Here is a 15513-nt window from a genome sequence, read left to right as displayed (position 1 = left end):
TTTCACATGTCAAACACATGTTGTCAAACTTTCTTGTCATTTGAGCGCCATGTCTTTATCAGTGCGGTCACGTGACAATTTCGTTGACTGCGATTGGTTGTTTCTGAACAACACAAGTTTTACAACACTTCAGACGTCAATCGAGTTTGACAACACCGAAAGTGTGATGGAAAAGTTGGTGAGAATAGAGACCGATCATATTTCTCGACAACAGTTTGACAACTCTGAAATTGGTGTTGTTGGCGAGTTGTTGGAATGTTCACACCCTCAAACTCGAGTTTGACATGTGTAGTCAAACTTTAGTTTGCCGTGTGAAGGCCGCTTATCTGCCAAATGCCTAATAGACTGAGTATGGCTTAACACTGCTTTCAGCAACGTTCCAGCAATATCATGGCAGGCGAAACCAGAAACAGGCATTTGGTGTGGCGTGACGTACAAAAGCTTTTGTCACTAGGCTCCATCTAAGCACCTACGTAATTCAGTGCCACGGTGGACGGAATGATTGTATTGAACTATTGTCATAGTAACTGTTATTCTTACCCTTACAGTAAAAAAATGCAGGCATGACTATTTGTGCGATATAAACACCCCCTTTCCCCAACAATCACAAGAAGCAACATTGTCAATAACAAAGTCAAAGCCACATCACAACAAAAAACAAGTTGTTGGAAATGCAAACACCCACGCAGACAACACAGGCTGCATGCAAGTCCAGCTAATCGTGAGCTCCAATAAATAATATATTTTATGATATAAATAAATCTCATATAACAAAAGATGCTTTAAGAGGAACTATATTGATCTAATTATGAAGAGAGTTTGGCGTACTGTAGTATTCATTTTTTCGCCAAACTGATATATGTCATGTCACAAAAAGGTCAAACTCATTTAAAGTGAGTGATTGAGTAAGTATTGTTTTAACTTTAACAATTATTCAGCCATATCACAGTGCACACAAAAGAAATGGAAACTGTTAGTGATAGACAAACAGAAATGAGTGTCATACACATGCCACGACAAGCGCACCAAATCACACAAAAATAGTTAATACATCTCTCCTTCATGACTTCTTAATGTATGTGCACAATTTACCTTTTAAGGTTACAAACCATAATATTTGAAGGTTTGAAGTAGTTTGATTAAATATGAATATTTAAATTAATTCATATTATATATGCATATCATAAAACAATTGAGAAACTGATTGATAATCTGGTACAGTCTAATAAATGCCAAATACCTCTTCTCCGTGAATAATACACACTCTGTAATGCTTGTTTAGTTGTATTAATAACACTGAGATATTCATGTTCTGGCATCCTACAGATCAGGTACTGTTAGTATACAGTGGAGATATTCACAGAGAGTGCACATGCTGTCAGGAAATCAAAGACTCAGTGAGATTGTGTACCCATGCATAAGGCAACCCCACTTCAGAGTCCTCTAGTCCGAGGTATCAAAAACTTGCTTTATACATGGCGATATACCCTACCACTTTGATGGTCTTCATCATAATCATCATCACTCCGACATGTTGGATCACTGTCATCATCAGCAGTAGCAGGACTTTGGGTGCTAGAAACTTTTTTCATTGATGCAGAGATATTAACCACCATGGAGTCACTGTGATTTTTCAGCCTGGGTTTGCGTGCAATCAGGGGCCTTAATCCCTTTGCTGTAGAATCACGTTCACAGGATGGACTAGTTACAGTATTTCGCACACTGAAACTCTGCTGACACATCAGGCTATCATTGGACTGGTCATCACCCCCTGTCTTGAACGTGGCCGCCAAAGTACTAACTCCAGGTTGTCGTGGGTGTTGTTGCGAGGCTCCCTCCTGTATTGCTGCTGGATCTGTGTCTGATAACACAGAAAATGGTCATTCTCAGACGGAGTCTCACAGAAACTTGTGTCAGTCATCAAGATGGGTCTAGCCTCTCTTGAATGGAGCTTTTAAGGAAATTACAATTTCTTTTTCAGGTGCATGACAGTAAGCAGTGTCTGCTGAATAACTGTAAGTGTTTGCAAGGATCACATGAAGTGATATATGTTGTGTTTACTCGCTGGGATCACATAAATGTATAGAACGTCATACTAGTGCATTTTGATGTTTTGTATTGAACGAGATGATGTCATGGGGGCAGAGAAACAATGAGTTCGAGTTCCGTATTGTACCCCTGTATTACTATCCTAAGTTTACATGGGTACATAATAAAATACTGTATGTTGTCTTTACTCGCTGGGATCACATAAAATACTGCATTTTGTGTTTACCGAAGATCACATAAATTGTCATATGTTGTGTTTACTCTATGAGATCACATACAATACTGTATGTTGTTTACTGAAGATCACACAAATTGTCATATGTTGGGTTTACTCGCTGGGATCACAATACTGTATGTTGTTTACTGAAGATCGCACAAATTGTCATATGTTGTGTTTACTCGCTGGGATCACATAAAATACTGTATGTTGTGTTTACTCACTGGGATCACATAAAATACTGCATGTTGTGTTTACTGAAGATCGCATAAATTGTCATATGTTGTATGCATCACAGAAACTGTAGCATGTTGTGTTTACTTGATGGAATCACATAAATTCTTTTCATGTTGCATTTATTGATCACATGAATTGCAGTATGTTGTGTTAATACTCGTTGATAACGGTGTTAGTATCTACACCGAAACATTAAAGAAGTTGACTATCCATAGCACTTAGTTTTCCTTTAAACTTTAGTTTGTTGTGTTTACATGAAGGGATCACATAAATTGCTGTATGTTGTGTTTACTTGATGTGATCACATGAACTCTTGTATGTTGTGTTTACTGTTAGGGATCATATAAATCCTTCTTCCATGGATCATACCATATCCAGAGTGACGCCATGTCATATTTACTAGCAAGGATCACACTTTACATTTCGATCCACAATTTGTGTTTGCTTGCAGTGATCACAGAAACTGAAGAATGTTTTGTGCATGTATCATGTATCTGGGTACAGTGTTATGTATTTCAGTTTAACTCTATGCAAGAAATAGATCTTGCATCTCGAGCAGTTCATCACTAAGAATGAATAAGCTACAAATCTGCTGTGTATCCAGAGACCCCTGTGACTATGTTTGATCCACTGTATACTGGTGCACAACACTGTTATACATTCGATACTCACATGCTGTGATTTCTGAGTTATCACATCCACATTAGATGTGCTTTTTTTCTTATCAAATTGAATATAATTCAAGGTAGGAATTTAGTTTCCAAACAATTTTATGTATTAAGTTTATGTCCGTTACTGGAACTTATGTTGACACTTCACACTGCATGGATCAGGAAACACCACATGAAGCTAGGGAGATAGGGTCAGCACAGGAAACAGAGCTAGCAAAGGTGAGAATGACAGGAATCAAATGTAGTATAACACTTCCTGATAAGTATTCAACTTGCACATGTTTTAAATCTTGAGCTCATGATTAAAATTTTTAAAGTTTGATCAAAGAAACAATTTAAATGTGAATAATACAACCACCAATTGTGAGTTAATTTGTGTCATTAGCTCTGGAAATGAAGTATGTTTGAAAATAACATAATCTTGATCACAAACTGATTCAAGTTGCAGTATCACTACATGGGAAATCAAGACATATAAACTACAAACATACTGAAGAAATATATCAAAACACTCTTTTAACAAAGAAAAGACCTCAGATTTCAGGTACATCACTGTAGTCTTTCATCATTGCTGCCATATTTTTCTGATATCATAATTGCTATTGTTTGAGTTAGTAAATAAGACGCCATTGTGTCTTGCTGTAAGTTATCATGATACCCAGCGACTCGGTCTGGGTCAGTATGACAGCTCTATGACACAGTCTGTACATCCATGAGGATGTCGCAATTTCCTAAATCATAGTTTACAGCTGCCCAAAGTGTGTGGGAACTGGGACAGGCAAGTCCAGCAGGATTAAAAAGCAGATGCTAAAGTCCAAGTACAACATGTTGCCAATGACAGAGTCATGAGTAAAAAACGGGACTCCCACTAGCCTCGATCCCGGGCATTCTGTGTATGGGATGTATTGTCTGGTGGGATAGGTTATCAACATCCAACACATTGTGTCTTATATCCTTGTCAACACCCTCTGCACATTGGACAGATAACACAATAGCCCTGTATACAGACTGAGGTACGATGAGTGAGGGAACAGAAAGACAGACAATACTATATTACCTTAAAAGGAATTCATTTAACAAGGAGAAATCGGGAATTCTGAACTTGAGCATTTGGTTCTAACAATTTTAGTAACAAACCACGAAGTTTGAAATGTGAAACATATCAGTGTGTGAGTGAGGGAGTATGTTACTGGTGGTCGCACTTTAGAATATTTTGCTCATATGACGACGTGCATGCATGTGTATGTGTGTCTGCTTGTACTGGCCCAGACTTAAGCTGGTTTTATAGTGCCAGCTCACTGAGATACCATGCCGCAGTGAAGCATGAATAACCCACTCAGACACATTATACTGACTCCGAGCCGACCAGTCCTTGTTGTACCCATTAATGCCGAGAGCCAGGCAGGGAACAACAAGTACCATATTTTAACGTCTTTTGGTATGATGCGGCCGTGGATGGAACCCGCGACTTTCCGCTCTCTGGGCGGACGCTCTAACTGAGGGAGTATGGTTTCAGACTCCTTACGCACTATTTAAGCACCACCGTGGCAGAGAGATCTGGAAATGATCTTCACATGGTCTTGTGGGTAACAAACTCGGGTCTCTGTTGAGACCAGCGACACCTGACTGTGAAGGGCTGTAGTCAGCCTACTGTTGTGATGACAATGACTTTGGTTGTGAACACTGGTCGGAATCTTAATACGACAGCAGTGTGATGCCATAACTTCAACTAACAAATCGGCACAGATATCTGCAGTCTAAGTAAAGTGACGGGGGAAGAGAAAATCCCCAAACCATTTTGTAAGTCTCACTGAACAGTAAAATAGAAGCCGTTTTCTGATTGGTTAACTCCGTTCGGCCGTCTCACATTTGATTGGACGGTCATGGGTCGCTCAAAGGTTAACTGACGCGACCTTCAACTAGGGTTTGTTAGACTCAGTATAGCAGTCTAACGAATAATATTGAGCCTAAGTTTACTTAGACTGAGATATTGGAAAAGTTTTACACCTGATCTTTCAACACCTTTGATTTTGTTATTTACAGAAATGTCAAATTTAAGAACCTATTTAAGTATTTGTATTAAGAAGGAAAGTTATGGATGTCATCTCTCTACTCTGTATTCCGTACATTCAAACAGATGACATGTATATATTCTTTCCTTCACAGAAATTATTTGTATTCAGCTGTTGCTTTGGCACATCTACTCACCAATCACTTGTCCTGCTGATCACATTTGACCAGTCACATGATGTCCCTACTGAAACATTTAGGTTATAAGTTGAAAGTGGTATGAATCCATCTGTGTTTTTATTTAGTAGCCAGTCCAAAGCTGAATAAGGCATTTTCATCAGATCTGTGATTTGGTTACCATTGAACCTAACCTGAATTAACATATCACATGTCTAAGTAAAAGTGATTAACTCTTTAATATTTATTGAAATTATCTTCAGGAAACTATGTGTTTGACAAAATTGAGTAATTGTGATTTAGTTGTATTTAAGTCATCTTGTAATAAATGACCAAGTGAGTCATGAGCACATTGAATGTGGTCACAACCCATCAATATTCTGTCCAACTACAGTTTTCTTATGAGACCATTTTGTATTGACTGAATTTCTGACCTGTCATGTTTTGCACCTGTCTAGAATCTAGGGGTTCAACAATACAGAAGGTCATGTTTTCTACCTGTCCAGAAACTAGGGGGTCCAACAATACAGAAGGCCAAGTTGTGCACCTGACCAGAAACTAGGGGTCCAACAATACAAAAGACCATGTTTTGCACCTGTCCAGAAACTAGGGGTCCAACAATTCAGAAGGCCATATTTTCCACCTGTCCAGAATCTAGGGGTTTAACAATACAGAAGGCCATATTTTGCACCTGTCCAGAAACTAGGGGTTTAACAATACAGAAGGCCATATTTTTCACCTGTCCAGAAGCTAGGGGTTCGACAATATAGAAGGCCATATTTTGCACCTGGAAAGAAACTAGGGGTCCAACAATACAGAAGGCCATATTTTGCACCTGTCCAGAAACTTGGGGTCCAACAATACAGAAGGCCATATTTTGCACCTGTCCAGAAACTTGGGGTCCAACAATACAGAAGGCCATATTTTGCACCTGTCCAGAAACTAGGGGTTCGACAATACAGAAGGCCATATTTTCCACCTGGAAAGAAACTTGGGGTCCAACAATACAGAAGGCCATATTTTGCACCTGTCCAGAAACTTGGGGTCCAACAATACAGAAGGCCATATTTTGCACCTGTCCAGAAACTAGGGGTTCGACAATACAGAAGGCCATATTTTGCACCTGGAAAGAAACTAGGGGTTCAACAATACAGAAGGCCATATTTTGCACCTGTCCAGAAACTAGGGGTTCAACAATACAGAAGGCCATATTTTGCACCTGTCCAGAAACTAGGGGTTCAACAATCCAGAAGGCCATGTTTCTTGTATATGTTTGTGAGTCTACAACAGATCACAAAGTCAAGGAATATGATTGTGAAGCTACAACAGATCTGAAAGTCAGGGTCTGTGCTTTTGAAGCTACAACAGATCTGAAACTCAGGGACTATCCTTGAGAAGCTACAACAGATCTGAAACTCAGGGACTATGCTTGTAAAGCTACAACAGATCTCAAAGTCAGGGACTATGCTTGTGAAGCTACAACAGATCTCAAAGTCAGGGACTATGCTTGTGAAGCTACAACAGATCCGAAACTCAGGGACTATGCTTGTAAAGCTACAACAGATCTCAAAGTCAGGGTCTATGCTTGTGAAGCTACAACAGATCTCAAAGTCAGGGACTATGCTTGTGAAGCTACAACAGATCTCAAAGTCAGGGACTATGCTTGTGAAGCTACAACAGATCTCAAAGTCAGGAACTATGCTTGTGAACCTAGAACAGATCTGAAAGTCAGGAACTATGCTTGTGAAGCTACAACTGATCTGAAAGTCAGGGTCCATGCTTGTGAAGCTACAACAGATCTGAAAGACAGGAACTATGCTTGTGAGGCTACTGTACACTTGGTTTGCAAATCAGGGTCTATGCTTGTGAGCCTACAACAGATCTCAAAGTCAGGGTCTATGCTTGTGAGCCTACAACAGATCTCTAAGTCAGGGTCTATGCTTGTGAGCCTACAACAGATCTCAAAGTCAGGGTCTATGCTTGTGAGCCTACACAACATCTCAAAGACAGGGACTATACTTGTTAATCTATGCTTCACATGGTCTTACAGGTTCTAGGACACATCTTCCTAAGGGCCAAGACAGCTTGCAGCAGGATGTACAGAGGAGCTAGATACCTGATGTGGAAGGATAGGACTGGATGAGAGGGACAGACTGTGAAAATCAATGCTACATCCGGGAATCATACCTCCTCGTGCAGTCTTTAGAAGTGGCAGTGGTGTGGGGCGAACAGACTCTGGGGATAGTCTCTGCAATACAGAAATTCTCATTAGGGCATACAAATTTAAATATGAAACTTCTTTTTGACAACAACATCTATAATGCTTGTAACATCATTTCAGGGCAATTTTTTGCCCTGTCATCTGGCGAATGAAAGTTTAACGACAATATGATCTTCTAACTGCCTATCAACGACTTCAATAAAACTTCAATAATTGATATATATGCAAAATGTATTATCAAATGAATGAAGTTTTCTACTTTTACAGTAAATAAATACATCATATGTTCACAAAATGGATTGACAAGCAAATTTCGATAAATATAGCCTGGTAACTTACTTGGTGATTTGGGCTGATGTGTCTGCATGTTAATGTATTACCACCACCATCTACAGCTTCCTGTAACATAGAGACCCATTCTCCCTGAAATATCACTGGAGGACAACAATATCTTGTCAAATCAAGGTTAACATCTAGTCAAATCAAGATTAACATCTTGTCAAATCAAGGTTAACATCTAGTCAAATCAAGGTTAACATCTTGTCAAATCTAGGTTAACATATAGTTATTTCAAAGTGAATATCTAGTCATTTCAAAGTGAATATCTAGCCATATCAACTTAAGTATCAGATCATATAAAGGTGAATATATATATACAAAAATATTAAGAATAATATCAGTGCAATCATGATGAATATTCACTGATATCAAGGTCAACATTTAGGCATATCATGGTTAACATGTAGTGATATAATGGTATCCAGTGATATCAAGGTGAGTTTTGATTTCGTAAGCTGAAGCATTACAGAATCATACTAGAAAAGTTTCAACGGAGACAATATTCAGTCCATATGAAAATAATTCTGATTATCTTTAGCTTGCCCTCATCTTCGATCACCTCCAGGGTATACGTTCGGATAAACCTCCACTATACCCTGGAGGCATATACAGCTCGAGCCGATAATTTTATTACCTCCCTTGGTTGGCTTTTTATCCAATCAGGTGTCAACGCTGGGAAGTTGAGCGTGCCAATCACAACTCACTTTCGCTTTTTAAATTACCAAACCGATTAAACTTGGCAACACAATAATATATTGTTGCAGATGTACTCTGAAAGAGGTATAATGAGTTCTTCTATATATTTATTTAAGATTTCAGACCTGTCAATTTGTCTGTATGTTTTCTGTGAAGCCCATTTCTGGTGTCCCCCGCCGTGATGTTGCTGGAATATTGCTAAAAGCGCGTAAAACCAAACTCAGTCAGTCAGTCAGTCTGTATGTTTTCACCCAAAATCTGAGTCGCACTGCGAACAAACTTTCACGGCTGCGACCGCTATCTTTGTTGACACCCGTGAGCTCGGTTGTAAGAGCGGCTTATCTGATTGGCTACTGTGAGAATGCGGAGCCAGCAAAGGGAGGTAATAAAATCATGGGCTCAAGCCAGGGTTAGTGGAGATTTATCGGAACGTATACCCTGGAGATTATCGAGGATGGCTAGTCCTTAACTACCTTATCAAGCCACAATAGGAACATTAACTAGATTCAGTTTCAAAATCATGACAAATTGTTGTACCTCTGGTTTAGAACGACAATCACTTCGTATTCGTTCATAGTTTTGCCGTAACCTGTCATATTTCTGTTCAAGGTTGTGTTTGGCCACGAACAATCTCTGCTTCTGATCGGAAATGTCCCAGCACTTCTGTTGGGCCAGTATCTTCTCCTCCTCAGCCTGTGAATGGAGAACTGTTTGTGAGATGGGGCGAGACAGATGATCCATAGTCAAAGTCATATCACTTGGTCTGATGGATGTATTGCAGATATCTTCTGCCATTTTGTGCAATCTCCTTACTCAGTAACAGTTTCCAAGATATTCAGTCATGTCATACTCAGTTCCAAAAAGTCATGGAAAATCTTACATGTGGCAAGGAATATGGCTCTTGTGCATACAACTGACGAGGTTGTCACACCATTATGAAAATTCTAGTTTTGAATTTTGGGATGTTTATGTGTTGCTTCGACTATTCAGTTTTGTGGGTTAATTATATCAAACCATACAAATGGAACCATACAGTCCATAAATCACTGGCTATATTTATACAGTATACAAGAACTATTCCGACTCAACAGGCATTGTGGCCAACCAATCCACAAATCACTGACTATATTCATACAGTAAACAAGAGCTATTCCGACTCAGTAGGCACTGTGGCCAACCGATCCACAAATCACTGACTATATTCATACAGTAAACAAGAACTATTCAGACTCAGCAGACATTGTGGCCAACCGATCCACAAGTCACTGGCTATATTTGTCCAGCCCAAGCCTACCTTCCTCTTCTCTTTCTCCAGCTGCTGGATGGTCTTGAAGTACTGCTCGTTCCGCCTCTCTGCATGCTTCAGGAACAGCTGGCTCTGGTCACTCTCTCGCTGCAGCTTCAGCTTCTCACACCGCAGCTACAACAAGAGCAGTGGAATGGTACAACATACAAAGGTACATCCCAGTATAACAAGACAATATTTATTCTCAATGAAGACATTAATTTCATCATCAGTGACTTAATTATCAAAGTCCAACAAAGATAAAAACATGGATAAGTTCCAGTAGAATGAATTTTGTTGCCATAACGACGTCTGCGCTGCTACCAAGTACATATTGTGTGCATGATTACATTAGAGGTCTTGAGGACTGGCAGATTAGGCCATCATGGTTGCTCTGGGGTGCCATGGATCTGTCTTATACAGCACCCCATCAGCAGGACAACAAGGGTCAACAATTACTTTTTAGGATGGGATCAGATAAATGACCAGTCTTTCACACACAATTAGGAACTCCTGAATAGGGATCATAGGCAGGAAGACATGAGGCTATAACTCTCTTTACCTCAAATACACAAAGGAATGGTAGAGAAATGGGGAAAAAAACTTGTCAGTGTGTCATCCTTCCTCAAAATTGGATCAGACGGGATCATACAAAATTTTAGCTCCTTTGTCCTATCAGTATCAGAGAGAGGCTGAAAAAACCCAGTTAATTATAGACAGACGACAAGGGAGCTAATAAAAAGAATAAACTTTGGGTACTGTTCGGGCCTATGATGCGTATACCACTACAAACCAAACTGCCTGTGAATACATGAAACAGTGGTGATTTAATGATAAACACAGTTCAAAATTTCAAGGTGTAACGTCAGAATTGATATATATTAACAGACAGAAAAAGGCTTTCAACATTCATGGAAACTCCAGCACATGAATCCTTCCTTGTTGGATAAGGAACACATCTTGTTTTGAAAGACAAAACATTTCTAAACAATTTGTATTTCTTTTCCCAATAGTTATATTCCCAAAAATCATATATCAAAAATACATCAAATTCAACTGTACACTGTATTACCACAGTTGACAAAAGTACTGACTGTTTCAGATGCCTGTCTCTCGCTGATCAATTCTGCCTGTGTCATCTCCAGGGTTTCGATCATCTCTTTCACCTTCTCTCTCTCAGCCTCAAGGTCACACTGAAGGATCTCTATCCTTGTCTTAAAATTCTGGGCACGTGGTCGATCTGACTGTTATAACGAGACATTATTAAACACGAAGACAACATTCTAGTTTCTATAATGTAGGGTGGGTGTGGGATGCAAGCATCAGTGGGTGCTCATAATCTACAGACAAGTAAACAGTGTTGATCTTCTGTTTTCAGGATGCATGGGGCATGGTGGGCGAGCTGTCTAAGGTGCCAGGCTAGTAATCCAGCGAGCTTGAGGTGTCAGGATCGAGCCCACCTGTGACAGGGTGTAAAAACCTTGGAGTCAACTTTGTGTGCAGACTCTTTCAGTGTTGTCACAACCCCTAGTGTACAGTACACAACCCTGTGCACTTAAAAGAACCCAAGAATCTGTTGGCATATGACCAGATGGTGTCCTCCCATTTGCGAGAACTCCCAGTTGCGAGACACATTAATTAATGGTTCAGTGCACACAAGTGGTGCTTCCCAATCCCTACGATGAAAATGGGAACAGCCCTGTTGCTGAAGAGTACCCGCAGGAGGCATAGTTCATTAATGAGACAAAGAACCCATTGTTCATTGAAGAGCATTTATTGATTTCAATAAAGAACAAGTTAAATACTGAAAAAGATTATCATTATATTTACACAGAAGAACTAGTTCATTAAATACTTCATTATCATTTTTTATTCACACATTTTTATGATTTGCGTTATTATGATGTTTGTGTGTCATTATAAATAACTTTTTTACATGGGTCCATATTTGGAAATTTTGACACTTTTCATATTTTCAGCAGTTTGCCGACTGCATCAAGATACTGCATGTGATTTTTCGTTCCATCTGCAAGTTGATCTTTGAGTCTATGTAGTCGATTGTCTATTTCCTGTACACGCTGCTTTCCTCGATCGAGGGCAGGTCGAGTTGGCACAGCTTGGCCTTCTCTGCCTTCTCTATTTTCCTGATGATTTCCATAAACCTGAAGATGTTTGGATGGCGATGACTGAGTGTAGCATTCAATCTACTGTGAAACCCCTCAATGTTGTTGTTGGTCCTGGGGCCGAATGTGTCATGATGGTTCCATATGGGCAAGGGAAAGCGAGTGTCCGCCGTCCCACCCAGGTTGTAGTGATGTAGTCGTTGAATGTCTGTGTAGGTACAAGTCTGCCGCTGCTTGTTCTTGTAATACAGGTGACCGGAAAGAGCAGTCACAGGTTAATAAATACATTTGGATTCATTATAGTTACAACAGTTATTGCTAGATTTTTCAAGCACGTAAATCTGAGTAGGTCAATTAATTTCTCTTTCAAATGATCACGAAGTTACCTACACAAAGTGTTTATTTTTTAAAGCCATTTACCTGAGTAGGTTAATTACTTTTTCTTTTAAGCTACCTCCACAAGATTCAGTTAAATAGCTAATCCCTAATTAGCTGGGGTTAATCCATTCTATCAGATATGGGAGTAAGGTGTATTTTCTTTGCTCCTTACCTCCTCCACTGTCTCACAACTGGGAGTCTCGCAACTGGGAGTTCTCGCAAATGGGAGTAGACCGACCAGATAGGTGGCCACATGAATATGTGCAAACACCTAGTTGTCAGTACATCAACGACTGTGACTATGTGTGAATATAATAGTCGCTTTGAATTATTTCTTAACTCATGTAACTGTGAAAGCAGGAATGCATTATTTAGCTATGCACATATAGGATATATTGCTCTAAGAGTGTAGCATATATTTCCCTTACAATATATGGGATATATCTACCTCAGCATATGGCATTTGTTTCCTTTAGCATGTAGGATATATATTGCCTGCTGCAAGTGTGAAATATTTCCCTCTGTATATAGACTATATTTACCTTAGCACATAGGATATATTTCCCCTTAGTATGTAAAATATATTTCTCTTATTATGTAGGATATATTTATCTGTGATTCTACTTTCTCACATGCTCTTTATATGATACGAGCACAACACTGCCAGAAACACGGAAAACCTTTCATCAAATTACATAATTTGAAGTTATTCTAATCCCATTAGCTGGTACGTAAACTGTCCCTGCTTAGGTTAAAAACTTATACAAACCTGTAGAGGTTATGAATTCTTTGAAGAAAGTCCTCCTTGGGGTACTTATAAGCATTAAAATGTCCATTTTAAAAACCTACGACAGTTGTAACTATATTTCAATAAAAATATTTACAAAACGAAAAAACACGTTCTGCATTATGAGACCACCCCTACAGAGCCCCCGGGGGGCCCCCTACCGGCAAGAGCAGGTAACTCTCGCACCTCACTTTTCATGCTGTCGTCTTACAAGAGAGACGTGCGTGTCGTTCATTGATGAAAATGAGTGCTAAAGAATCAATTAATGTATGTATGGTTCCTCTTTTCTCTCGCACGGGCGCTAGATGGAATTGTAGGTTGATTTTTTCATTCATGATTGTTGTAACTTAGTCGGACAGGCTCCATTTTCCAGCCAGGTGGCAGGCAAGATGGCGGTCGGTTTAACTTCCTTCTGTCCTACGGTTGTAACTTTTTTGAGTTACATCGCTAGGGTGGTAGGGTATTTCAGCGATGTGTGGTGAGTTGGGTAAGTTTTTTCATATGTTTTTTACGCTGTATATGTTACGCAGGAAGCTTGCATTTTCGCCTCTTGTTCATGATACATGTTAAAGGGTTAAAACTGCCTTAGAACGGAAATAAAAACCGCCACCACATACCTTCACCAGTGCAAAATAGGGGAGAATAGACCCGACACCAGTATAAAACACCGAGTAAATCAGCGACAAGGCTCACTCGGCCTGAGGCGTGTTACTCTGTCCACTGTGGAGAATCGTCTGGCCAAACCGAGCACGCTCACGCGAATGTTTGTCCAGCTGATAATGGCGAATGAACGTACTTGGTCGGCTCCAAATAGCCGCAGAGCAGATCTCCTCAATGGGCAGAGCAGCAGCATACGCTTTAGACGTGGCAACTGCTCGAACCGAATGAGCCTTTAAACCCTCTGGGGGAGTCATACCCTTGTGTATGTAACCCATACAAATCGCCGACACAATCCACCTCGATATGGTCTGTGTGGTAACTGGGTGACCTACTTTACCACCCCCGTAACAGCAGAATAACTGCTTCTCTTTACGGATTGACATTGTTCTCTTGACATACGTCTTGAGTGTCTTACGGACATCCAACACATGTACTCTGCGCTTCGCGCCTACCAGACGAAGCAGGAAGCGTAAAGGCAGGCAAATCAATAGGAGCGGTGACATGAAACGCTTTATCGATTTTTGGGCGGTAGGAATCAGGTAAACGAATACTTACCCTATCCTTGTGAAAAACGGTAAGCTCCGGGTCTGAGGACATAGCATGAATGTCCCCAACCCGCTCTACCTGAACTTAACAGTTGAAGCGACAACCCCGACATATCGTAGAAAAAAGGACTAGATAGCCAATCTAAAACGATGGACAGATCCCATGGCGGACTTGTCCGTCGGACGACCGGAAGCACTCTGTCCACACCTGCTAAGAAACGCTGAACCAGAGGGTGTTGTCCTAAAAGGGCACCCTCGGTAGGAATGTGGAAAGCTGAAATAGCTGTGGAGTAGCCTCGGATAGTAGACGCGGCTAGGCCGGCTCCTAACCGAGACTGTAAAAACTCCAAAACTTCGACTACAGTCGAAGAAAAGGGATCAAGTATCCCTCTGTTTCCACACCAGCGCGCATAACAGGCCCATCTATCCTCATACTGTAAGTTAGTCGAATCCCTCCGCGAAGCCAGAATTGTGTCTGCAACTGGTGCAGGAATTCCGCTCGCATGGAGGCGACTCCTGACAGTGGCCAAGCCACCCACTGGATCCATGGATCCGGGTGTGGCTGGCCTTCCTGGGATAGAAGGTCCGGTCGCATCGGTAATAGCACAGGAGGCTGTACGAGCGATCTGAGTATACAGGGAACCAGCGTTGAGACGACCACAGAGGTGCAAGAAGCACAAGTAGTCGCGCTGGTTGGGTGGCGAAGCTGTGATAGGACTCTGGGAATCAGAGGTATCGGTGGGAAAGCCCACAGAACCCTGTCCGTCCAATCTAGCTGGAAGGCATCGGAGGCGATCGCTCCCGGATCCGGGATCCTGGAGCAAAACACCGGAGTCTGGTTCGTCACCCCAGAGGCAAACAGATCCACCTGGAACGACCCGAACAACTGGGAGATAACCCCAAATATCTCCCGGTCGAAAGTAACCACTTCGTGAGGGGCCAGGATACCGTGAGAGTGCATCTGCACGCGGTTGTCCTCCCCCGGAGATACACAGAATACCTGTGTGCTGAACCTGTCGCACCACAGCAGAAACTGCCACGCCTCCTGGAGGAGTGACGGAGACACCGTACAGGATATAGGACATCGCCGTTTGATTGTCCATTTCTAGATGAACCAC

The 15513-nt window shown here is 40.9% G+C and overlaps 1 protein-coding gene across 2 annotated transcripts in view; it reads right to left on the bottom strand.

Moving 5' to 3' along the window:
• LOC124263213 (caspase recruitment domain-containing protein 10-like) overlaps window positions 1-15513 on the bottom strand; it is a 77110-nt gene that overhangs the window by 17915 nt on the left and 43682 nt on the right. Inside the window, exons 8-13 of one of the 2 annotated variants that reach the window (XM_046697797.1) lie at window positions 10997-11146; window positions 9912-10037; window positions 9155-9310; window positions 7922-7981; window positions 7549-7609; window positions 1493-1861 (exon numbers count right to left, since the gene is read on the bottom strand). In XM_046697797.1, the coding sequence (XP_046553753.1) occupies window positions 1493-1861; window positions 7549-7609; window positions 7922-7981; window positions 9155-9310; window positions 9912-10037; window positions 10997-11146 (922 nt within the window). The remainder of the gene's footprint in view (window positions 1-1492; window positions 1862-7548; window positions 7610-7921; window positions 7982-9154; window positions 9311-9911; window positions 10038-10996; window positions 11147-15513) is intronic. The other variant, XM_046697798.1, reaches the window with a different exon arrangement.

Source organism: Haliotis rubra, unplaced genomic scaffold (genome assembly GCF_003918875.1).
Source record: "Haliotis rubra isolate DU_JTF1 unplaced genomic scaffold, ASM391887v1 Scf871, whole genome shotgun sequence".
Classification (NCBI taxonomy): Eukaryota; Metazoa; Mollusca; class Gastropoda; order Lepetellida; family Haliotidae; genus Haliotis; species Haliotis rubra.
Note: the sequence above shows the minus strand (reverse complement) of the source record. Positions and strands in the feature narration are given on the sequence as shown.